The sequence below is a fragment of the Falco naumanni genome, chromosome 1, assembly GCF_017639655.2.
Source record: "Falco naumanni isolate bFalNau1 chromosome 1, bFalNau1.pat, whole genome shotgun sequence".
In the NCBI taxonomy this organism is placed as follows: Eukaryota; Metazoa; Chordata; class Aves; order Falconiformes; family Falconidae; genus Falco; species Falco naumanni.
The window spans coordinates 52,461,350-52,488,208 of NC_054054.1; the positions used below are offsets into that span (position 1 = coordinate 52,461,350).

Consider the following 26,859-nt stretch of genomic DNA (forward strand, 5'->3'; position numbering starts at 1 on the left):
GTCTGACAAAGCAGCAAAAAGTCAAACCTTAAATACATAGACAACATTTACAGATGCTTCAATTTCAGTTATATGTGTTAACTATGTTTCAGAGGATCAGGAGAACAGTCTGACAAATTATATGCAACTGCTCTCAACTTCCACAGTATTTCAAAGTCTTCCTTTACCATGAAAGTTTGTCTACTGCTTTGCCAACTAACTAATTAAGCAGAGTACTGCTACATAGAAATCCTATCTTCTCAAAAGCTAGGTGGGCACTATTTCAGCTGTCTATGAGAATGTGGTCCTCACTGATGACAAACTTTTATCCAAACATTAGATGCTTTGTCATTAAGTCTGTTGTTCAACAATGTCTAAAAATAAATAAATATGTATGTATCCACTGTTTTCTTTCTTCTATAACTATGCTTCCACTTTCGCATTCAGAGAAAGCCTCTCATGCAGGATGTTCTCCTTCCCGAACGCAAAACCGCAACATTTGACTATTACATATGGCAAATCAGCCATGTGTTGGTCCTAAAACTTCGGGAATTGAGGTCTCACAGCACAACTTTAATGGACTGAAACTCATTTGCAAATACAAAGACTCACAGCTGTCTTCAGATGTATTCCTTAATGAGTTCTGTACAGAAAAGGGATGAAGAAATACCTTTGTGTCTGTCTAGGGGAACCAATAAAAAGTCGATTTATAATCTTCAGTAAATACATAATCTCAGCTGGTTCAAAAAAGATATAAACAGAACACCTCATTTAATGTCTCCATTACAGATATATCAACACTAACTACATCCCACCAACAGGGCTGGTGTAACAAAGTAGACCTTATCTTCCCACGGGGACTACTGAACTATGAATATGCAACAACTCAGAGGGTCCTGGCAGCGTTTCTTGTCAGCACCACCAAGGCTACGTATCTCTAGCCTGGTGGCTGCACAGCAGCTTCCCTTGGCTGCATATTGGGTGAGGTGACCTCCATGCCCTCGATCAGCAACTCACAGCTTGTAATTAAGTGCAAATGCCTCAACAAATGACACAGAAATTGCTTCAGCAGTAAGAAACTCTGTGCCTTACGTGTTACTGTGAAAAGATGAAAGAAATTTCCCATTGCTGGATGAGAGGAACCCAGAGAATATTTTAAAAAGGATTGCCATCTTCAAAATCACTACCTCAAGCAATTCTTAACTGGTGTGTCTAGCACCAAGTCTGCAGGAAGTGCAGGCGGATTTCCATCCAGATAACAGAATCAATCCAGGCTCCAAAAGGCATACAAACACCTGCTGCAGTCAGTGATTATCTGAATAAGAGCTGAAATGTTTTCTTGTTCTATTTTCTGGTTTTATTTCTTTCCCCTCTGCCCTGATCATATTTGGAGGTTCCTTTCTTTGTATGGGTGTTTTTCTGAGCTGCTCTTAGCAGATACCATCCCCTTGTAGATTTGAGCAGCAATTTACAAGCACCAACATGTCTCTGGAATCCTTAGCAGAGGTTTTAAAACACTCTTCTGGGAAGGCTCTAGTCCTTAATTTAGAGGCTTGCATTTCATTTCAAGAATATAAAGAAGCTTTGCTTCTGTGCTTATGAGAAACACCACACAAACTTGGCAGTCCAGAGGAATGGCAGGGACCAGGGTAACCTGGAGTCACCTTTTGCAAGTCTGTCTCAATATTAGAGCATTTACAGGAGTACTTGAAACCACATCCTCAAACTCTTGCTCCAAATGTAGGCAACTCCTGTTCAAAGAAAAAATAATTGGGGACCAGAACCGATGAGCTAAATTCCTAATTTACTTTTCCTCTCTCCTACACTAATTTTTGCTCTTAAGATCTTAGTAAGAACTAGCAAATTATATACTATAATAGGCTGCCCAAAGCAGCATGTTTGTAAGGATACAAATACAGGAGCCTTTTCTCCTGAAGAACCACTTCCCATCTCTGACCACTGCTGCTCCCTCTGTACCCCATATTATTCAATTACACTCAGCTGCATGTGCTATACAACCAAAAATGTCTCAAATTACATAATCTTGTAGTCAGTAGCAATAATTCAGTGCCCACATTACAGCAGATAATGTGATTGCACACTTGTGGGCCAGCACCAAATTGTTATCTAGAGTTGCCATGACTTCCTGAAGAATTAAGGGCTCCGGCTTACAGAAGACTAAACCAAGATGCTAGCACATGAAAACAAGCACACTGCTGTCAGCAGTCAGGGTAGTGGAGAGAAGCAGGTCACAAGCATGTAAAGTCGTGCTGTGTAGTCTGATCACCAGCCAGCTTTACCATTGTGTAATTTCCCAAACCTCAACAGAGACGTAGTAGATGCAGTTTCCTGTAGGTTATGTCCTACAAAATTAGAATATTGAATAAAAAGCACTGCTGGGACTTGTTGGAGGGAGGGAATTAAGACAGAGGAAAGAAAGTAAGAATATCAAACCACCGCAGCAGAGGACCATTGTCACCACTGCAGCTTTTCTCCTTCAGGTAATCACTCTTAGCAAGCATTGCATGCTAACAGAACACTGTCTTCAGACTCAACACTAAAATTAGTACCTTTGGACACAAACAGAATAAAAGTCTATATATTCAGAATCCAAAGGAATGCCTGTATTTAAGTTGTACAATCATTATTAGATTATTATATTATTTCTGCATCTGCTCTTTTGTGCTATCATTCTAAAACTGGATATACTAGTTTTGACAAGTTCGTGTCAATGTGGCATGACACACAAAAAGAAAGTAAATGCATTTCTGTAATACTTCAGCCAAAACACTTCCAGGAAAACCAGGAAGTAAGTATTTCATATAGTTCTATTTTTAGAAGTATCATTTCATCTGGGTTATTTGTATAATCCTGTTCTCCTGGGTTCAAATTTAAAATCAGAATTACTATAAAGAAAGGCACATAGAGTGAGAAAGAGATTGAAGAGCTTGTTTTACTAAAGGAGATGAAGTCTAACCTGAAACAGAAAGATCACAAGTGATAGGGGAGGAGAAACAAAGCACACCGCAGTAGGGGGCGGGCAGGGGGTGGGGGGTGCAGGGAAGGGAAAGGGAAAGATATTAAGGGATCAATAACAGTTGACAAGAAGAATAGTAAGTTGACAGAACTGGCATGAGAAAAGTATTAGAAAGAAGTTAGAAGACTGTCAACCCTCAGCACTTCCAGCAGAAATCTTGGGAAGGCTGAAGGAATAGGAAATGGCCAACCAGCCTTAAGACAGTAGCACAGTCAAAGCTGACCATCGCCCCCCAGCACCAAACCTGGGGCTGCCTATACACCTCCTGCTTCACCTGGGCTGGTCTTCATAAATAAAAAATTGCTAAAATTGGGTCTCCTTAACTTACTTGATACAAAAATCAGTAAGGACTTTCTGTATTGCCTCAAGTAACAGTGCTTTGAGCTATTTTTATGACAGTTCCGCATTTAAAGGAACACTCTTGCATTCAGTATGGGAAGAAGTTATCAGTTAGGTTGTTAATAAATGCTTTTAAGGCTATGTCCCACAGCTGATGTAAACACTCTCCTTTTCTGTGGAGAGACTTCTACACAACCACTGAAGGCAATAACCTCATATAATCCAGCCAAATGCATCAAGCTCCAATTTAAAAGTTAAATTTTTCTGCTCAAGCTACTTCAGCCAGGATTCTGTTCCAAACATCACTCTGCTTAATTTCAGCACACAATTACTCACAGAGCACTTATAACAAGTTATTCTTGTAGTCATATTGTCCTTGAGATTAAGCTATTTATTCCTTATGCAGTTCTTCCTTGTGTTAACATGGTGCAGTCCATTCCCTCTATTTACCTGGCCACACAAGCAATGTTGCTGTCCCCTCCTCTTACAAGACAGGATCTCAGCCATACCTGCAGCCCTCCCCATGTCCATTCCTGTTCCAGCTTGGTCTTTGCCCTTCCTTTCTTCAAAACCATCATTGCTTAGCTACCATGGTTAATATAGTCTTAGATACTTGCTAAGGTTACAAGTAATAGTTACATGATAGAGCTTAGGAGAAAATTGTTACAAAACTATGACAGAAAACAAGTATTCGTAATTAGTTCTATCTACAACAAAATCTGATAGAAACAACCAACCAACCACAGAGCAACAAAAAATACTCCTGAGAGGTTTTACACGATCATTAAAATGCTGAACATTGTTAGACAAACATGACAAAGGTGCTTCTCCACATGCTAGTGCAAGTAGTTGTACAGAAGAGTGACCACTGGCAAAAAGCTCTTACTGATCACAACTTACCTGTCTAATTGCTTTAAACAGTTCGTGAATTTTACAAAGGCAGAATTATACCACTGCCACAGGTTGGCTTATTACAGAGTGGCTTAAGTATAATGCAAATAACCTCAGGCTTCTGAGAAAAACAAGTTTGCTTCCCAGTTATAGCTGAAATCAATAATACACCATGAATGCATAGCTGTCTCCAAAATATGGTGGCTGTGGACCTGGAATACTGGCCTCACTTCAAATGCAACAAAGACTTCTCCAACAGAAGAAAAGGGAGGGGAAAAAAATCAAATAATATGAGAATGAATTGCTAAGAAGCTTTTACATCATTAGTGAACAGACATCATGACATCAATCAGAAAGAAGGTGACAACTAGAAAATAGCCTGCAAACATCCTGAACCTACTTTTGAACTTGATCAAATCAAAGTGACAGAAATTGGAGCAAGGTGTTTGCTGGGGAGGAGAGAAAGTGTTGCAAGGACCAAAGGACACCATGTTTGCCACTTCTCAGCTTCAATAGAAGTGAACTCATCACACATACCCTCTGTAGGAATGTCCTGTGGCAATGATTGCTGTTCCTAGTGCAAACCGCCCACTGACTTCAGTGGGAACCACATGAAGCTAGGGAAGAAAATCCTGGCTTGACTGAAAACAACAGAAATTTTGACAAAACCTTCAGAGAAGGCTAAAACTGCACTAGAAATCATCTTTCAAACAGCCTGAGGTTTGCCCTCGGTGCTAAATTTTATGAACGTATTAAAAGGAAAAAACACCCACATACCCAAATGGAAAATTCAAGCTGGTTCCAATGATTTTGCTGGAAATATGGTAGTTCACACCAGCCAAAACTTTGCTCCTTTTACGTGCTGATGTTTCCCATCTTGAAAAGAACTAATTCTACAGATAAAGTGTATTTCTTCTTACGTAAAGTAATAGCTGTCTTTATTGGTGTAGTATTAATTAACTGCATACTACAGCAGGTTGTAGAAGGAGAAATGCAACCTCAGTAATTTGGTAGAGACAACAGTCAGGAGGAAGGGAAGGGGAGAAGAGAAATAAAAAGAACAAGAATGAGCTGAAACCAAGGAATAAGTACTTCCTATTCAAAATATCCCAAAGACCTAACAGGGGAAAAAGAAACTGCATGACACCTCACCTTTAGTGTATGCATGTTTGAAAAAAACCAAACCAAACCAAAACAAAACCCAAACCAAACCCCTAACAAAACAAAAACCCCTACTACATAAGGCCTGACATAAATTCTGAAAATTGCATGAGCCTCTTGACATTTAATACACTTGTTTGTAACAGACTAGCTTTCAAAGCAAGAGAAGAGACATCTGTAGAAGCCATGCAATTAAGGTCAGTGAAAGGCATTTGAAGCTTTTTCCTAAAATCCGTTGCTTTCGCGGGGGGTGGAAGTAAGTAATCTGTCCTTCAATAAAGGATACATTTAATCAAACCATTTGCCATCAGGAGAGCTGAACAGGGTAAGTGAGCCCAAGGATAAAGGGGCAGTATAGGAGAGCCAGTCAGACAAAAATAAAAAGTGTTAGAAAGGATGGTATTGTGTATTTACAAGGAGTTGAATTTGGATGGACCCAGGAGGACAAGCTCTTCTCACTTTTCAACAGTTTACTATTTTTGCTGGCTGTCAGAAGAGATTCTTATTCCAGGTTTCATTGTGAGAGGACTGCTGCAGACATTTCCTCCACACTGCCTTGAAGATTCATCTCCGGATAAAAAGCATTTCTAAATGCCATCCCGAATAAACCTTGACTTCCTTTATTCAGAGTAATGACGACATCAAGTGGCCAACAAGTTAATCTCAGTTTACAAAAGCAAGACAACCTCTTGTATCAGAACAGATAATCTCCTTCCATAAAGTTACATATTAACTCTGCTCTTCCACCTCTTAGTCAAAAAGGAAGAGGCATTACAAGGAACACTACAATCATTGAGCAAGAGTTTTCCTATTCAGGTCCTCACACGAACTCTAACCAAGCCTTTTCCAGTTCTGTCTCACATTGAAAAATTACAAATGAAAACCACGAAAAACTCTTATGCACTTTCACAATGCCCAAAGAAACCATAAACCAGCAAAAATAAATGTATATCAAGAAGGGTACACACATGACATCTGCGTATATACACACACACAAGCTGCTCAAGCTGTTAAAACTGCATCCCACATCTACCAAACTCAGTCACACACACATGCTTTTAAAAGACACAGAAGAAACCACTTTTCAAACTGTTTCAAAACAAAACCCCAATGTTTCTGGTTTGCACTTTTGTAAGGAACTCAGTCAAAATATGAAAATGTAACACTTTAAGCATGCTTGTGTCCTTTCACAGAAAACATCTATTAAATACTCACTTGCCCAAATATTTCTGGCAGCCCCAAAACTTGACCAGTGAAAACACCAATACAGATGAAAATTGCTGTGACCTGACCCAATGAACCACGGATTTCCTTAGGAGATATTTCACTCAAATACATGGGAAGGGCACTCAGAGAAATGCCTATAAAGGAAGAAAAAGCCCATATATTATGTCAAATCACTTTTTCATTATGTCAGGTATGAAACAAACATCTATTGAAGGAAGTTGAAGTGCTAATCTGCTCACAAGAGTGGCACAAAAACAGGCAAAGAACAGAATTATACCTATCCACAGAATTATCTTCTCCGCATGTCTAATTACTCTTGCACCATTTAATGACCATGGGATTGATTATCTGTTAAGTGATCTACAGTGATGCGAGTAGGCTATTTGATGAAATGTACCAAAGGTTACTCAGAGATGAGCATCACCTGGAAAACACATTTTATGTTTTAAATTTGCTCATCCCAAAGCAAGCAAAATCAAGTTAGCACTGGTACAGGTAAGGAAAAAAAGCACCCCAATGCATCAGGCAGAGAAAGCAGACACAGACAGGTGAAATGTTTTTACTGTAAACGGTATTAGCAGACATTCCTTTCAATACAGGCTTACAGCTGCAATGAACTCTTAATAGCAGGCATAAATTAAGTGTGAGAATGCTGCCCAAAGCAAGGAGAAAACAAATACATTATACTGACAATATTTACACAGCTCCAGAAGTTTGGTGGCAATTTGAGACAAAAATTAGCAGTCAGCACCAAAATTACCCATGAACTTCACACTGCCAGTGACAGACACATTCACTTTCAAACAACCATAGTTTGTGCTTACTAACATAGCCACAGCTTGCCAAAAATGGGGCATAGCGATGCAAAAGTCAGAGCACTTTCCACTGTTTAGTCACATAATTACACTGAGAGCGTAAAACCATCTAAATTCATTAAGTCTGTCTGCACATTAGGTAAATATTTTTCACCATCTAGCAATCTGTGAAGTTGCTGAAACCCTCACTGCTTGCTGCAAGACTATTCTGGTGCAGCATTGCCTCCATGGTTTACTTTTAAATGGGTAAGACCATGTTGCTAGGAGTAAATGATGATGTACCAAACCTTCCACTTAACCCTACTGGTATTAGCATGGGATCCAACAACTTCTTAGTCTGCTGTTTTGTCCCCATCTGTGTGGTTAGTGCCTGAAATGCCTCTTTAAAGTAAAGAAACATCTAGCTGGGGAGAAGAGATGGATCATGCATTGTGTAAGCATTTCAGGTATGTACAGCACAATAAAAGCTTACCTGCATCAACACCCATTATAACTCGGCCCAGTATGAGCATTTCAAATGACCCTGCTAACAAGGAGAGGGACATCAACAATGCAGCTGTCACTGCAAACACGTTATTGAGCAGCAAAGTACATTTCCTAAAAGGGAAACATATTTTATGTAGATACCAGCATCACAACAGTTGGATCTAGTCATATTCATATCACACCAGGTTATTATTCTTAAATATCCATAAGTAAGACCAACAAGTTCCTAACAAACACTGCCTCTTGGATGTTGTGTGGAGTTCCAAAATATCCAAATGTATACAATTCCAAACCTATACCACAGCTTTAAAATAAATCATATTGCAGTTAACTAAAGAGCTGTACTTCAAAGGCATGGCAATTAGCCAGCCCACACACCCTAAGAACTCAAGTGCGATGACCAAGTCTCTATGTATGAATATGAACTAAACAAGCATACTCTGGGTAAATGTATGTATGTAGGAACCAGAGAATATACTTCAAATAGCAATAAGCTGATGTAACTACAGGCATTTTTAAGCTACATACAGTTATGACATTTTGAGAACTCCCCAACACTGACATATTTATGTCATTATAATTCATCCTTAAATCCATGATATTAAAAACATACATTTATGAAAATTACTTACTCCTTGCAGAGTTAGAAAAAACACTCTTGGAAATTCAGAACTCTTAGAAATGAGCTTTCATAATTTGAAGATGTTATGTTTAAATTTGCATTCTGTTGAAGAGGGTTTTAAAAGAAAAGTAAAGCCTTCTAGAGAGTCTAAGTGAGAAACTGCTTTAGAAAATAAAAGTTTTCCAACACACTTACCGTCCAAAGAACTTCACAATTGGGGTAACAATAATGGCACCCACAAAGCCACCAATGGCAAAAATAGAAACAGTTATGGACCAGAGGAGAGTCAGTGTGCCTTCATCCACTGAGAAACCGTATCTTCTTTCCCAAGTTTCATTGTAAAACTTCTTGATATACTGAAAGAAAATACATAACAATAAGAATACATGTACAAAATCACACTTTAAGAACAGAACTGAGAGGAAGAGAACAAAAAAACCCCAGTAGCTTGCTTGCAGGAATCACCCTTGCTCTTCTGTCTCCCTCCTCCAGAAAATGGGGCCTCACTTCTAGATGCAACTGCAATACAGACCAACTGAACCAGTCAAAGCATACAAATGTTTAACTACATACCAGTCATAAACAAGGCGGAGAAAAAACCATAGGTGTATATGAATTTAGAAGAGGCTTTTAAAAGACAAACTCCTATAAATCAAGGATGTTGACATTTAGGTTGTTGGTACAAAATTAACAACAGTTTGCTTTACCCTTACTAGGTACACATATATAAACATTTCAGCCTGAACCGGGGCTAAGGGCTCAGACATCAAATCACAGAACGGTTGAGGTTTGAAGAACTTCTGGAGGCCATCCTGTCCAGCCCCCCTGCTCAAGCAGGGCCGCCTAGGCCCCAGGACTGTGTACAGAGGTTTCTGAGCATCTCTGAGAAGGGAGACTCCACAAAATTATGTCACCTGTGCTTGGCAAGGTACTGGAGGTCAGCTGAGCTCTGCTCACTGCTTGCATACATACTCTTAACCTCATGCATTTGATATACCACATCCTAGCACAACAGTTTTTTGGACAAGCCAAGGAAAACTGCACTGCCTAGCATTTGCCATGACTTTTAAAAAAAGAACATGCACAAATCTTAAATGCTAACTACTATTAGCCAATGATCATTAATCAGAGTCTTAGGCTAAAAGCAATTATTTTTACTGTTTTTTCATAGATCTGTAGTGCAAATAACTTGGAACTAAGGAAGCAAAGGAAGAAAAGGAGGCTCCAGTAGCAGGTACAGGTGAAAACATCTTGAAGAAGTTGGTGAATTGGCAGAAATGTAAAGGTAACGTAGAGGAAGGGAGTTACAACCAATTCCTGCCAGATGGAGTTCACATGCAACTTGGGAAATTCCCTGGCAAATGTTTAAAGATGCTTTAAAAGTTATAGAAGTAGGAATCGTTTTGGCAAAACCCTACACTGTACTCACCATGAAACAACATTTATCATAATTTCTATTTTCTGTTTCAGTCCCAGAATGCAGATCTCAGATTTGCTCAAAATTAAGTGCCTTTCACTAGTCTATTTTTTCCAAAGGGCTAGTATTGTAAAAGTGAGTGATTCTATAAATTCTTTAGCAAACACTAGAAAAAACAAGATAGAGTGAATTGAAAACAATTGGCACTCATGGATTGAGGGAAGAAGGGAGGTTGTGTCCACTTTTGCATTGTATTTATGACAGTGCCACATCTAGGAGCTATGCAAAATCAAGGACCTACTAAGCCAAGCAACGAAAGGCAACATTTTTCTCCCAAAGAATTTACATCCAAGACAAATAACTGTTAGATGAGGGAGGCAAGAGCTGACAGCCATTGTTTGATACTGATAGGGGGAAAAAAGCCCACAGTATCAGTCAAAAAGAGCTAGCTGTCTGACACTGTTAAAATTAAGGATCCCAAATCACTTTTATAAGTCTGTTATAGCTTCTCTTCAAATTTACATAACCTGGTTTTTGAATGAAGTACAGGTTGCTGAATAACGTAAGCGATGTATCAAACATGAAGTTGGACACCTAAGACCCTGATATGAATCTATTCACCAGACAAGCTGGTTCTCTGAAGAAATGAAAATCTAAGACCTCTCTTCTAATGCTTCAGCTATCCTAAGACCTACACATTCCTCCCATGGAAGCTTAATTTCCTTAAGACCCTTCCATAAGGGCCCTTCCAGGGTATCTTTTGAAAGTCCAAGGCCCTCTTGAAACTTTAGAGAACTCTGATAGATGTCTGAGTCATAGTTCTCCTTCGCAAAAACCATGCCAGCATTTCTCCAAATTCTCACTTTTCTACTACAGTGTCTGCTGGTTTATCAGGTACAAATAACTGATTCTTTGCATGCATGTTCCACGTTTGTCTCCTAAAAACTACTTTTTTCTTAAAGTCACATTAACCTTCTCAGTTACTGAGGCTATTTAAAAAGAAGCAGCACTGTAATATGAAGGCTATATTTTGAGTTATTTTTCCAGTCTTGAACAAACGTTAAGGTATTTTGGCAACCTGACACAATATTACCACCAATTTTATTCCTTACCTCTACTGCCATTTCAGCGACTCCAATACATCCTCTACAGCCTGACCTTGGTGCTAGGGAAAGTTATGGAGCAGATCACCTTGTGTGCCATCACATAGCAGGTGCAGGACAACCAAATGATCAGGCACAGTCAACAGTGTTATAGAAGTCTGGTCCTGCTTGACGAACCTGATGGCCTTCTGTTACAAGAAGACCCACTTAGTGGATGAGAGAAAGGCTGTGGATGTTGTCTACCCGGACTTGAGTACAAGTATTTGACACTACCTCCCATTGCATCTCCTGGAAAAACTGACTGCTCATGGCTTGGATGGGTGCACTGTTCACTGAGTAAAAAGCTGGCTGGTCAGTTGACCCCAAAGAGTAGTGGTAAATAAGTTAGATTCACTTGGTCGCTGAGTACAAGTGGTGTTCCCCAGGGCTCAGTACTGGGGCCAGTTCTCTTTAGTGTCTTTATAAGCAATCTGGATGAGGAGATTGAGCACACCCTCTGTGAGTCTGAAGACAACACCAAGTTGAGTGGGAGTGTTCATCTGCTTGAGGGCAGGAGGCTCTGCAGAGGGACCTGGACAGAATGGAGCGATGGCCCGAGGCCAAGTGTGTGCGCTTCAACAAGGCTCAGTGCCGGGGCCTGCGCTGGGGTCACACCAAGCCCACGCAGCGCTGCAGGCTGGGGGCAGAGCGGCTGCCAAGCTGCCCAGCAGAAAAGGGCCTGGGGCAGAAAACGGCCATCTGCATACGAGCCGGCAGCGTGCCCAGGGGGCCAGGAAGGCCAACGGCATCCTGGCTTGTATCCAAAACCGTGTGGCCAGCAGGACCAGGGCAGCACCATCTCCCTGCACTTGGCACTGGTGAGGCTGCGCCTCGACTACGGTGTTCACCTGTGGGCCCCTCAGGACGAGGAAGACACAGAGGTGCTGGAGCGTGTCCAGGGGAGGGCAACGGAGCTGGTGACGGGTCCGGAGCACAATTCTTAGGAGAAGCGGCTGAGGGGACTGGGGTTGTTTAGCCTGGAGAAAAGGAGGCTCAGTGGGGACCTTCTCACTCTCCACAACTACCGGAAAGGAGGCTGTAGCAAAGCTGGTGTCGGTCTCTTGTCTCAAGCAAGAAGCAACAGGATGAGAGGAAATGGCCTCAGGTTGTGCCGGGGGAGGATGACGGTGGCTGTTGGGGAAAATTTTCTTCACTGGAAGGGTGCTCAAGCATTGGAACAGGCTGCCCAGTGGAAGCGCTTGAGTCACCATCCCTGGAGGTATTTACAAGACGAGTAGAGGTGGCACTTGGGGACACGGTTTAGTGTGGACTTGGCAGTGTTGGGTTTATGGCTGGACTTGTTGATCCCAAGGGTCTTTTCCAACCTAAATGATTCCATGATTCTAGGTTCCCTCCACTTGGGACCTCAGGTCCCCATCACCTCAACAAGAAGCTTGACACAGAAAGGGACTCTGGGGCACAATTCCCTCCCTCTTTTCACCTCCAGAAGGCTTTGGACAGGAGGCCCATCAGATGTACAGTCCTGCACATGCTGAACAGACAGAAACATGGCACCCATGTCGGTCTTGGTGGATATTCAGCAATGCTAAAGAAAGCTTCTGAGCTGTCTGGGTCTCGGGGCGTGCACTCGTGCAGTACAGGCCACGTTTCTGGGAAGCAAGATGCAGCACGCTGTACAGAGGGCTCTCCTGAACCATGGAAATCTCTCAGGGGAGCGGAGAGAGGCGGTCCCCGGCGTGGCCTCTCCAGCTCCTTCGCTTGCCCTTGCAGGGGGCAACTTGGTAACCAGAGACAGGAGCCGCAGGATCTTTCCCACCTGCACCAGGGACACAACTCGCATTTGGCTTAACCGTCAGTGTCTGCAGGGCTCAGTCCTGCCCCGCCAGAAGGAATCCCAGAGGAGCACAGGGAGGAGGAGTTTTGTCTCTGCCCAAGGGCTCCTAGCTCCTCTTTTCAAGACAGCTCGCAGTCAGACCATCTGGCCCAGAAAACTTTGCACCTCTCTACATAAGTCAGGGACATCCACCTGCAGTCCCCGTTTTCATTTCAGTTTTGGGGGGTGTCTGCTCGCTTGGTCAAGAAGCCCCTGGGGACTTGCTCCCGCCAGGCTGCTTTGTTCTTGGTGCCATGCCCAGGACCCATTGAGTTGGGCGGTGGGGACGAAGGCTGGAACTTGCTGGGTGGGTGATGTTGTCCCGGCGGCTGTGACATCACTGAGGATGTGTCACAATGGGAGCTGTCTTCAGGGACATCGCCAGGCAGCCCCACTGCAGTTTGACTTGGGCGCTCGGTGAGTGCAGCATGCAGGGGGAAGGCTGGGCTGGGTGGGGGACGAGGCAGATGCCCAGGACCTTTCTAAGCCAGAGCGAGAGGCGAGCCCCTCAGGGCAGGGCACGGTACCGCCCTCGGGGCTGGGGCAGAGCTGCTGGGGGCTCCCGCTGGTGGCAGGTGCCCAGAGCGGCTTTGGGGATGTGACGGGTGCCCGTGGCTCCATGGGACGCTGTCCTGTGGCAGGGATGGGGCCTCGGGAGACTCTATGGGGACAGCCCGCGGCTCCCGTCGGTACAGTGCTCACAAACCCTGCCCTGGCTCCCTCGCACCTCCATCACCCCCTCTCCTACCGGCCCCCAGCTCCAGGCGGCTCCTGCCCCGCTCCCCCAGCCCCGCGCTCCCTCCCACCCAGCCCTGCTCAGCCCCCTTTTCTCCCACCTCCTCTAGGCCATGGCTGCGGCAATCGCCCTCATCCTGGCTATACTGGCCATGCAGCCCATGCAGAAGGGCCTTCACCGCAGAGATACGGCCACGGACGACCGGATGCGGCAGCGTAAGGCGTATCTGGATCAGCAGACGACTCGGGTGATGCAGGAGCTTGACCGGAGCCGGGGCATGTTCCTTCCCGTGTTGCAGCAGTGGCCGCTTTGGACTGTTGCAGGAGCCCTGGTGCTGCTCGCTAGCGTCTGCTGGCTGGTCAGGAAAATGAAGCTTGCCTCTGGCAGCCGCAGTGAGCAGGACAGAAAGGAGGATGACAGGGAGGAGGAAGACCTCCATGGTGCACACAGCGGTGTCAGCTCTATGGCTGTGTCCACCCCACCGCCAATGCAGGACCTGCCTGACACGTGCAAGGCCCTGAAGGAGCTGGTGGGTGACCTCCTTAAGGTCTGCCAGATACTGTGCAAGAGGAGTTTCATGCCAGAGCCGTACCCAGCCACTGGGGAGGAGGGTGCCCGTGAAACCTGGAGTGTGCACGGGAACAGCATCACCTACCGCCTGCCTGTCTTCCTGTGGCCACCCCCCGGGCACTCTTTCACCCTGGAGCCGGACACCGCGGGGCAGCTGCCAGAAGAGCAGCCCAACATCCGTGTGGAGCTGGAGTGCGTGTGCTTGAGGCAGCAGCTGCTGGGAGACACACTGTGCTTTCTCCACCACCCCGCGGACCACCTGCCGAGGGACCAGAGGTCGCCCCTCCTCCACACCCTCTGCACATACTCCTGCCTAGACGTGGAGAAAATCGTCTGCTGGACCCAAACACTAGTAAAAACAGCCTGGCTGCTTTTGCCTGAGTCGCGCCACTGCCAGCTAACGCTGCTGCCCTCCTCCCAGTCCTGCAAGTTCCAGCTGACAACCGCCTCCAAGATGGACATCTGCACTGAGATGATTTTTGCGGTGTGGCGGGACAGCCAGGCTGAGCCTTGAGTAGGCGGAGGGAGGCCAGCTTCACCAGCAGCACGCCACGGCCAGCGAGCCACGCTGCTGTCGAGATGCTGCTTTGCAGGCACACGGCCAGGCACACCCAGCAGGACAGTTCCCACCTCAGAGGTCTGCAGCTCTGCACCCGTCTCCTGGTGGTCACAGGCTTTTCCACCCGTGCCTGCGACCCTGAGGATCTCCTCTCATCTCTCAGCGGTGGGGCCCGAGGGACAGCTGCGGACACTGGCCCAGAGAATCTGCTCACCCCAGAGACTGCCTGGGGAGTGTGTGCCGCAGATCTGAGCAAGCTGGGCACGGACATGACACCGCCCGAGGGGAGCTCAGCATCGCCGGAGTGTGGGGAATGTCCGCCGGTCCAGCTGGAGATGCCACTGCAGCTGAGGATCCCGTTATCACCTGTAACAGCATGGGACCACCCATCCTGTTGGAAAGAGCTGTCTGAGTGTGCCTATGGAATACACTGGATACTCTGTCTGGGTGTCCGTTTGCAGCTTGGCCTGTGTGTCTTTTGAAGAACTCTGCAGTTTCACTACACATTTCATTGACTCTTTGGGCTCAGCTGTCCAGCCAGCTTTTAACCCAGCAAAGAGTTCACTTGTTCAAGCCACGAGCAGCCAGTTTCTCCAGGAGAATGCTGTGGGAGACGGTCTCAAAGGCTGTGCTAAAGTCCGGGTAGACAACATCCACAGTCCTTCCCCCATCCACTCAGTGGGTCACCTTGTCATAGAAGGAGATCAGGCCAGTCCAACGGGACCTGCCTATCACAAACCCATGCTGGCTGGGCCTCATCACCTGGCTGTCCTGTACGTGCCATGTGATGGGACTCAAGATGATCTGCTCCATAAGCTTCCTCGGGGTCAAGCTGACGGGCCCTGGACCTTCCTTCCAGCCCCCATGCTCATGGCTTGGACAAGTGAACCCTTTGCTGGGTTAAAAGCTGGCTGGACAGCTGAGCCCAAAGGGTGGTCGTAGATGGGGTTACCAGCTGGTGACCAGTCACAAGTGGTGTTCCCCAGGGCTCAGTACTGGGGCCAGTTCTCTTTAATATCTTCATCAATGATCTGGACGAGAGGGTCGAGTGCACCCTCACTAAGCTTGCAGACACCACCAAGTTGAGTGGGAGTGCTGATCTGCTTGAGGGCAGGAGGCTCTGCAGAGGGACCTGGACAGAATGGAGCGATGGCCCGAGGCCAAGTGTGTGCGCTTCAACAAGGCTCAGTGCCGGGGCCTGCGCTGGGGTCACGCCAAGCCCACGCAGCGCTGCAGGCTGGGGGCAGAGCGGCTGCCAAGCTGCCCAGCAGAAAAGGGCCTGGGGCAGAAAACGGCCATCTGCATACGAGCCGGCAGCGTGCCCAGGGGGCCAGGAAGGCCAACGGCATCCTGGCTTGTATCCAAAACCGTGTGGCCAGCAGGACCAGGGCAGCGACCATCTCCCTGCACTTGGCACTGGTGAGGCTGCGCCTCGACTACGGTGTTCACCTGTGGGCCCCTCAGGACGAGGAAGACACAGAGGTGCTGGAGCGTGTCCAGGGGAGGGCAACGGAGCTGGTGACGGGTCCGGAGCACAATTCTTAGGAGAAGCGGCTGAGGGGACTGGGGTTGTTTAGCCTGGAGAAAAGGAGGCTCAGCGGGGACCTTCTCACTCTCCACAACTACCGGAAAGGAGGCTGTAGCAAAGCTGGTGTCGGTCTCTTGTCTCAAGCAAGAAGCAACAGGATGAGAGGAAATGGCCTCAGGTTGCACAGGGGGAGGTTTAGATTGGAAATTAGGAAAATTTTCTTCACTGAAAGGGTTGTCAAGCATTGGAACATGCTGCCCAGGAATGTGGTGGAATCACCATCCCTGGAAGTATTTAAAAACATGTAGATGTGGTGCTTAAGGACATGGTTTAATGGTGAAGTTGGCAGTGTTGGGTTAACGGCTGGGCTCAAAGATCCTAAGGGCTTTTCTAACTTAAATGACTATGATTCTATAAATAAGAGTCCAGCATGGGATGCCTCCCCCACCCCCCAACTTTCCAATTCAAAACACTAATTCAGGTTTCTTGTTCTGTTCTTGTATTTTCTGAACATTCTTTTTCAGCTTCACCTCTTATGCCTTACATCCCCATGCCCTCTGTCTGGACAGTTTTTATGCCTGCTGTAAATACCCAAACTCCAGGAGAATCTCACTTTTTTATATAAAAAGAGTTCATATCATTTTTCTGCTTTCCTCACATGAGCAGAACTGCACCGTTTTGAAGGATGCCTTCTAACAACTTCCCTCCCATGATATTTAACTACACCAAAGTTTCTTCATCTTTCTAAAAGGTAAAGATGTCATAGCTCTGGTATGACATTTCTACAGTCTCTGTATTGCCTGAAGAGGCATCACCTATTTACTTTCTTTTAAGTCACACTTCCTCATTTTTATGCAAAGCTTTGATGCCACTGTGGTGGTCTGATGCTCTGGCAAGGATACAGTTCCAGGAGGTCACTACTGCAGAACTGCACAGCATGCTTTTCTAATGCTCTCACCTGTTCTGTCACCACTCCCTGACAAGCTCTGCAGGATCATAAAGTTTAATCTTGGCACTTTTCCCCAGTTTCTTCTCAGATTTCCTCCAGTATGTCATAGGTATTAAATTATCCTGGGGCAGGACTCAACAGTATAAGCTTAACACCACATTTTCCCTGTTCAAACTAGGAATTTCAGACTTTAGGTATTCCAGCCTTGGACACATGGAGTATTCAATTTGAGGACTTAGTTTGAAACACCACCTCTCCATCTGCAAAGTACCTAAGAAAGGTAGAGGTAGAATGTACCACTTACTGTCTTCCTTCTATCAAGTTTCTATTAGGTCTGTTATGCCCTCTATTGAAAGGAGGACAGGGATATTTCTCCCATCCTATCTTACATGTTTCTATACAAACATATATCTATACAGACAGAAAAAAACGTAAAAAAGAAGGAAAAAAAGTCAAGCTGGTGCTTAATCCATTTAGAAGAATCTCACAGTAAAACTCAAAATTAATCTGCCATTAAATCAAGTACATACAATAAATACATCTTATTCTTTAACATCAACACTCAGACTATATTTAGATTTGGATATCTTCTTATTTGTTTGAAGTTCATTTCTGATACTAATAAATACTAAAAGAACACATTTTTAGAACACTATTAGCATTTCTTGCTAATGATAATGGCTAAAAATAGTATGCAAATTATTCTCCCCTTGTGTTACGACTAATTGTCTCAGCATAGCTTTGTTATTTACAAGGAGACATAAAATAACTGCAAATATTCAAGAAAAGAAAGTACAAACTACTACAGTCAACAGTAGCAGATAAATGTGCTGGCATGTACCTCACCGGTGTCTGGATTCCCATTGCCAAGAAATGGGAAGCTAGTAACACATACGAGTTTTGAGAAATTGCACATGAAACATACCAAATCCACTGGATCTGAATCCACTAATTCTGTGGAAAGGCTCCTTTGGTATTTTAATCAGTTGTCTGAACAACACTAATGGCATAAAGCTGTATACAAAAATTATAGCCCCTAACCAAAGCCTACAAGGAATGGTAGCTGACTGATATCAGTATCTCATTTTGGGCTGCCTCAGCTCATCAAAGCACTAGTGCTGGGGTGGGAAATATAGATATAAAAATATCTATGCCTTATAAGTATAAGGGATATATTTTAAATACAGGAGAACATTTTCCTTGTCTTACCCATAGTTATGAAGGTTACTCACACACAGAAACAGCTACTGAACTGGCTGATGCAGCACTCTATACATTTTTGCAACAGTCTTACCTTCCCTGTATCAGCTCTAAAATGAATGCCAAGCTGCAGCCACCTGTGGGAAGGGGGCAAGCACCGCCCAGCAGTCAGTAGCAGGGACTTTGCTTCCCATACAGAGCACAAGGCACATCATTGTTCTACAGACCTTGCCCGCAGTCAGTCCATGAAATGAATTGTAGAAATTCAGCTCAGAAAAAGACAGCTTCAATTGCATTTGTCTACTGCCAAATGCTCCCATATGTTTTTAACAAATTCTTGTAACTCTTTGAACAAGCTAATGGAGGCTTCTAATGCTGGTTTCTCATGTTGTCAGGTGCTATGGGCAGGGGGAAGCATACCTGCGGTGGGTCACTGCTCTTTCCCACAGAATAGCAGGGGGCTGAGTGCAAAGCAATTCTGCTCTGAGCAGAGCTGGTGCAGTTTATTCCCTTCTTGCAACAAAAAGGAAGTTGGACTGACTGTATGTTTTGAGGTCACCTGCAGTGAAGTTCACTGGTGAGAACTGCAGGGGTACTCCCCTGTAATTTGATGAGCTGGCACAAGTTGCCACACCAAAAGGAAATGTACACATGAATTTACAAACAGTTCTTCCAATGCTTCAGATAAATGAACTTCCCCCCGCCCCAGCTCAGTCATTGTGCTGATACGTTCAGTTCCAGGATCCTGGAAACATCCCATATTTTAGTCATTATCAACTGTTTATTCAATACCTCTCAAAGCATCATACAGTCCTTCTCTAAGGCTGGAGAAATTCAGACATCAAAAGGAACTGTAGTGAAGTAAACGGGGGCAGCAGATATCCAACATCCTACAGAGAGATGCTCATACAATGCAAGCTGTAAGCTGCATGTCACCAGAAGAAGTTATTTGTCCTACCAAGTTTATAAATGAAACTTAGCTCACAACTTCTAGGAATTACTGCATTCCCAATATAACCTCTTACAGGACTGCTGTTTACAGGTGCTCCCCCCCTTTGGTCTACCTCAAGTCACCTCACATCGCTATTCCCAAAGGGTTGCCTTGCAGCAGACTGATTTGGTGACATACAGGGGGAAAACAGATGGGGCAGAGGTTCCTTTTCTTGTGCTGCAAGAAGCACAGCTTTGGTATAGCTCGCTCCTCCCCACCACGGCTACCAGCAGAGCCCAGACTCTTCCCTTCAACCTAGTCACCACAGCTCTGGGGACAGGGACAGGAAGGTAGTCTGTCCTAGGCAAATGGATGATACCCTGGGACTAGAGGGGGGACCAGATGCCACACTGGTATTTTGCTCTTGAACTACACAGCTATGCATTCCCTGTCAGTAGGACTATTCTTAGCCCTAGCTAATGTGTGACAACATGAATAAGACAGACATAAAATGCTCAAACACTGAAACACCACAATGCAAAAAGGAGGACTTCATGCAAACCTGTCAACGGTATGATTGAAGCCATTACCACAGTGCCCGGTTTCAGTCCAAAATCAACAGTAAAGATTTCAAGCAAAAATGGACAATCCTGGAAGCGTCACTAACCACAACGCCTGGAATTTAGCATTTCTCATGGTATGGTTGCACCTCCATCCTCCCCACCCATACTCTGGTCATCACTATAATCTATCAAATGGCTCAAACCTAACCATTTGAGTGTTGCCAAAGAGCGCATCCTGTCATCCTTTCTTTCCTTTACTCCCGCAGAAAGTGACAGGATAGCCCTGACTACCAGGACAGTCCATTTTTTAAATGGCACTTAACACTTTAGAAATCAGATCATTCCCACCCCTCTGTTGACAGTACCGAGGCTGTGCAGGAAGAATGTCTACCATCAGAACAATCAATACCATTGCTCACAGAAATTCGGATTCCTGTTGATTTCTTCTAACCTATGTTTATCTTCTGACGAATGCGAGGTGAAGTGATGCCCAGACATGTCATGCTAGAATAAATACCCAGTTTGTCCAACCCTGTGTTATCTGTACAAAAAGGACCAGGAACTTCCAAGAAAATTCCCAGAAGTTAAGAAGGGGGCAATTAGAACTTCCAACAGAGTAAGCCTCTTCCTAGTTCTTCGGGTCATCAGTTTACCAAATAAAATACACGTATGAAACATAATTAAAAAAAAAATATCTTCTTTCATTATTTGCATAAAGATTGTATCCATCTTTAATTTAACCAACCTGCATAGGTGGAAACCTAACCACACGGTTTCATAAGAGATTTCCATAAAAGAAGGAGCTTAGCTTTGGAAAGGAACTGCTTCACAATAGCATTTCCACAGTTAGTTCCCAAAATTTACTAGCTACCTTTTCAAAATAGTGTTGCTTGCAACCCCACTGAATTGCTTACCTATGCTATGGTATATGCTTACCTATGCTATTACCCATTGCTATGCTTGACTGAATTGAGGATCTCTAGACAGCCAGTGTAAAACCCAAATGCTCAGAGTTCCGTTTCCGATAACTGATATTTTAATGAAATTCCCCCAAATACTGCACACTGATTTCACAGTACTCTATTCATCAAATCTATTCCATATGTTGCAGCCAACAGATGGTCAACACAGCAGTTTTGAACTCAGAACTAAACAAGGCATCACCACGAAACACAGAAGAAGAGGCCCATTATTTAAGATGATGCCAGAGGCATTATTTATAATGTCAGTACTGTGGGAATGAAATGTTGTGCAAACTTCCAGAACTGAATGAAGTGAACAGAAGTTGCTGAACATGTGCATAGAGCCACCAAGTACTCACTAGTCATAAAGACAGACTATTAAAAATACCTTATGCAAAAGTGCGCAAGAAGATTTAGTATTAGTCTGGGCTTAGGGAGAATGAGAAGCAAACCACGTGCACTCTCTCACCTCAGCAGCAACATTTAGTTTCATGACAGCTACTGCAATTGTGCAAAACCCTCACGGACAGCAGAAAGAGGTTTTCAGGCAAAGGAAAATTAACATATGAGATTTAACCTCTTTTACTACATCAAGATCAGAAAAGCAGCAAGTTGAGGAGTGCACACTAGCTGGACAAGGCTGCCCTCTACTGATACTAAATTGCAGTTTTGTCAGCCACTTACCGTTGCAGGAGCGTTCACCACTGAGAGATTGTAACCATAAAGAAAAGATGATCCGAAAGCACCAGCTAAAGAGGCAACAACAAGACTCCCAGACCAATTCTGAAAAACAAAGAAAGATGCAGCTGTTGTTAGTATACTTTAAATTAACGTGCCTCAGGTTTTAAACACTCTTTACACTATCTTGTATAGCTTCTGCAGGCATATGTCCTTGCGACAAAATAATGCCCTGAAACACCTCCCCTTGCTGTGATGAGGAACAGTAAATTTGAGTGACAGCATCTCAGTTAACGTTTACCAAGGCATAAGTGAACATCTGAACTTCTTTCAACCTCACAGATTTTTGTGTAAGCAACCCAAAAAGTAAAATGCTGAAGAAGCACATTCTCAGGAAAGGTAACTTGGCAACATAGCACTAATGCAACAAAGCAAGTAGTTGTATACATTTGATGCAACAGGTCTGTGGGTAGACCTGACTTCTGTGAAAACCTGTCAGATCGTGTGCCCCCCAGTCCCGTGAGTATAAAGATTAGTGAAATTGTGACCAAAAAAGCAAAATTATGCCTACAAACTAGGTTTTGTAACCCAAATGCAACTCTCCAGCAGCAATTTGCTGACACACACACACACACTCTCTGGTGGAGATGCCATTTGCCCTTTTCCCCAGTGACACACCTGTACTTCTCCCTCCTCAGGTCTCTCCCCTCCATCCCCCTCATCCTGTTTTTAGCCCACCTATGCTAACAACTTCTTCCACATTAGCTGTTGAATAAAACGTAGGACTGCTTTTATTTGACAGATTTTGCATTTTCAGGGTCCTTTCCACCTTCCTCAGTATGACTTTCTGCCACTCAGTTCTCCTACTGGATTACAGAGGGCATCAGAAGTGACCGTTGCTATCCCCAAGAGATGTTAAAGTCAGTGTTTTGGTGGCTGGTCAGTTGTGAATGAAGTTTTGCAGATCATGGAAAACACCTCACTTTTCTTGACTTCTGAATGATAAAGTAGATGGCTTTTTAACATGTTTTGAATTACAAAAAAACTGCTAAGAATCTAGAATTTCAGACACAGCTCACTGTCATTTTATGCACAGCCTCATCACTCACTGAAGCATCAATCCTTTCTAAAGGAGAAAGGCCTGCTTGAGCAGGGTTAATAAACTCAGCTTCAGTTGTATCACTTACAACAGGCACAATGGGTTAATGAGTCAATAAATTCTGTCAGCTGCACAAAGCTGTATGTTCACTTTGGAAAACGAAGACGTGGAGCACGAACTAGGTTTGTGTAGCCAGCACATGGCATACAAGCAGTGATGATGGACTGAACAAGCTCCACCAGTATCACCAGCAGAGAAGGGCAAGTGAATGCACTGTGGTTGTTAGCATGTGCCAGAGCTGATGTTCCACACGATCATTGTAGGCTCACTATGACCCATGAAGAAGGATGAGATTCTCAGATGCCAGGGCAGAGACCACAGTGTACAACCCAGCAAAAGTGGGGTGCTCCACAGCTGCCCTGTGGAGCTCAAAACAAGCCCTGTGGGATAGCTGAGTGTTTTTAATTTCTTCCACATGATGCGGGACCTTTTAAAGACATTATACAGTTCATTAACCAGCCTGTTTTCAGTCAGGTCAGGAGGAAGTGTACGAGGGGGGAAAAAAGCCTCATTAAGAAATATATCCTGTGGAGTTCGTTACATAAGCCAAATACAATTTCTTACTATTAGCCAGCTTCTTAAAATGAACCTGCCACACACACACACACACACAGAGCTTTGCACCATTACTTTGGTAGCAAAAAGTAGAAATGTTGACATAGGACTTTATTTAGCTTCTGGTGATAACACCTCATATTAGGTGTCCATTATTTCTCTATTATGTGCAAGTGTTCCTACACTTAGCAGAAGCTGCTACTACTTTGAACTAATAACACTGAGAATATTCCTGGACGTCTACCAGGCTGCTCCCAAAGGGTTCACAAATGGTAAGTGCAAGTTCACAAGTGCTGTGTGGTAATGTTGACGTAATATTGCTAAAGCGCTCTAACAGTGTTAGACCCATCAGAAAAATCCTGCAAACAGAACAATTCAGATCATACAGTGTAGTGGTTATTAAAAACTCCAGTGAATGCTTAAACCTCTCAGCGCTGGCAAATTATATGCGCATGTGGCTAAGTGGAAGCTAAGGCAGGACAAATCACAAAGTGCTGCCAAATTAGAAAACTCGACATCTACTTTATTTTAAAGTATCGCAAATAACCTACTTCAATACCAAGAATTTTTCAAGTATACAGCCCTCTGCAGAAAACCTCAGACTTAAATCGATTCACAGTTCACAGTTCTTGGAACACGAACTTCAATTTCTCCATGACCTGTCTCCTCATTCTCCTTATACACTATTTTAAATATTTGCTCAGGCTTCAGCAACACCAGATAAAAGATGAAAGCATAATGAAGACGGAATGCAAAAAAAAAAAAATAAATAAAAATAAAATCTGTTGCTCAGACAAATATTAACCCTGTGACAACGTTAACAAAAAAAAAAAGGAAAAAACCACCCCCAAAAATCCAATGTGTTTTACAGTGACCAGGAAACAAGGTGGCAACCACGCCTCCTTTATAGGTGTTCCTTGACTTCACTGCCATCCGTGTGCTCATGCGTAGCAGCCACCAGCGCAAGGGCAGGTAGGTGTGACCGCCACCACAGCAATAAGTGTTCAGGCAGGAAAGTTGCATGTCAGTTCACAGCAAAGACCTCCAGATACCTGGGAAGTGCTTACCTGTGAAAGTCCACAGTTTTGTTCTTACCACAGATCCCAGGGCACCATGCTCTGCAAGATGCTTTTGCCAACTCCCATCCCAGCTCAGCATACACTGTAACATCACTGTCAACTACGATAAGTCTTAAATTTTTTTTTTTTTTAAATGCATGACAGTTAGCATTTCAGTTTTCAAAACACAGTTTAGAACACTGTACTTTGGTTAGTTATAAACCCCTTCTCAGCCATAAGGAGTAAACATTGCACGCTCCTACGTGGAAGTTTTAATATTCTTAAACGGATATTTCTAAGACTCTCTACTGATATTGGGAAGCTGGATTTTGGCGCACCCTACTCGCCACCCTTGAGGAGATGCAGCTGTAGGAGAGCACCAGGTACCCCAGCACCGTTAAGCCCGGAGAAGGGCCGTGCCGGCAGGTGCGCGCGCGGACACGGGGCCCCGCCGGCTGCCCTGCCCTCGGCGCGGCGGAGGCGGGCGGGGAACCTCCACCCCGCTCGCCCCGCGTTTGCCCTTGCCCCGGGGACCGGCCAGTCCCGGTGGTCTCGGGAGGCAGCGGGGGGGCGGCCGGCGCCCCCGCCCTGCTCCGCTCCGCCCGCGGGGGCGGTTGCTCTCCCCGCGCAGCGGCGGCTGGCGCTGCCCTCCGCCCGTCCTCTGGGTCCCGGCGCGGCGGCCGCGGTATTTTTAGCTCTGCCCCCGCGCCTGCCCGCCGCCGGCCTCTCTGCACCGGCACCAACAACTTCCCGAGCGGGGAAGGGCTCGGCGCCGCCGCGGGCAGCCGCTCCGGCTCTCCCCGCCGCCGTTCGCCAGCCTCGCCGTTCCTCCCTCCCCGCCGCGCCGGGAAAGGACTGAACTCACCCCCCACCCCGGTTCCCCGTCCCCCAGGCGCGGGCAGCGCAGGCCGAGCTCCCCGCCCTGCTGCCCGCTCCGCCGATAACACGCTGCTGAAACGGCGACGGTCACCTCCAAAACAAAACGGCCCGGGGGAGACGCCGCGCTGCCCCGCGCTACTTACGCTTCTGCCAGCGCGGCGGCGGCCGCCCCCCTTTCCTCGCGCCACCAGCGTGGCCGCCTCCGGCCCCGCCGCACGGTCCATGCCGCTACCGCACGTGCGCAGCGGCCGCGCATCTCCGGCGGGCAGCGCGCGGGGCGCAGCGGGGGCGCGGCCGCGGGAGGCGGTGGCCGAGCGGGGGGGGGGGGGGGGGGGGGGCGAGGGGGCGCCTGGCGCTCGGGGGTGCCCGGGCCGGCTTTGCAGCGCCGGCCGCGGGGGGAGGCGGCTGCCAGGGGGGCAGGGAGTCCCGTGCCCGGCGCACGCCGCCCCGGGGTGCGGGCGGGACGCAGGGGCCGGAGGAGCGCGAGCTCACCTATCTGCCTGCTTGTACATAACTTCAGAAAATGTGCGTACCCGGCGCCGTGCGGGTGGTTTCCTGGCAGGACCCTTCCCTCAGCAGGGATTTACCCACCAGTGCGGGGAAATGTCACGACTGAGTGTCCCTCACGGCCTTCCACTGAGTGGCGTGGGGGCTGGGGTCCACGGCTTGGAGCGGGTGGCTGCCGCGGCTGCGGTCTGGAAACCTGGGCTGCCTTTCCGTAAGCGAGACGCTAGAGTAAGGAGGGGAAGAGTTTTCCCGTGTTGCCGAGGCTGGCAAGTGAAGATACCACAAGCCTTGTAGCCAATTAAGACGTTAACCGCACGGCGCATGGAGGTATGCCATACTACAGCTGTGTAACAGATGGTGATGAGACACGCTACCTGCGGAAGGTAAAAGCTGCTGCTATTATTTTTGAAGGTACCTATTTGCAAGCATGGGCATCTTGGCCTCCCCAGAGTTATACTACACCTTCAGGTTGGCAGTGGATGAGTATTAAGTGCATAAGGAACTATTCCCGGCTGGCTGCAGTTAACATTGGTGTAAATCTGTGCTGTTGCCACTTCTGACAGGCTACGGACCTCACAGCTAGCTTAGAGCTTTCAAAGCCACAATAAGTAATGCCGTAAAGCACTGCAGGTTTGAAAGCAGTTTATGATGCAGCAACTTCAATATGTCGTTGACTCAGATCAAGCTGAGCAGTATTTGAGTAGAAAGCCAGATGCTACTCATTAACATGTAAAATTATTGTACTTTTTGAGAAATGTCATCTTAGATAGGTGATCCAGACATAATTTGTAATGTCTTTGAATGATCATAAGCAGTAAAAGGGTCAAGTCAGGAGAATCAAGCCTCTAAAATGCATGGAGTGTATTTGAGATGAATCACACACCTGTATTTTATTTAGTTTCATTTTAAATTGTGCAGTGCAAGTAGTTCTGTTAGTACTCAAATACAATTAATATGTCTGCATGTGATTAATGCATACATAGTTTCGCACCTTAACACACTCCCATATTTTGACCTTTTACAACTGCTGTTAGGAAGTTACAGAAACTAAACACACGCTACTCTCTATACCCCT

At 45.6% G+C, this 26,859-nt stretch overlaps 1 protein-coding gene across 3 annotated transcripts in view; it reads right to left on the reverse strand.

Moving 5' to 3' along the window:
- The window catches only part of SLC2A9 (solute carrier family 2 member 9), a 107,251-nt gene that overhangs the window by 74,978 nt on the left and 5,414 nt on the right, over nt 1–26,859 (reverse strand). For 2 of the 3 annotated variants that reach the window (XM_040594031.1, XM_040594022.1), the window contains exons 1-5: nt 25,421–25,551; nt 21,633–21,731; nt 8,753–8,913; nt 7,922–8,046; nt 6,623–6,768 (exon numbers count right to left, since the gene is read on the reverse strand). In XM_040594031.1, the coding sequence (XP_040449965.1) occupies nt 6,623–6,768; nt 7,922–8,046; nt 8,753–8,913; nt 21,633–21,731; nt 25,421–25,501 (612 nt within the window). In that variant the 5' untranslated portion in view covers nt 25,502–25,551. Of the gene's footprint in view, nt 1–6,622; nt 6,769–7,921; nt 8,047–8,752; nt 8,914–21,632; nt 21,732–25,420; nt 25,552–26,859 lie in introns of those variants that run through there. The other variant, XM_040594041.1, reaches the window with a different exon arrangement.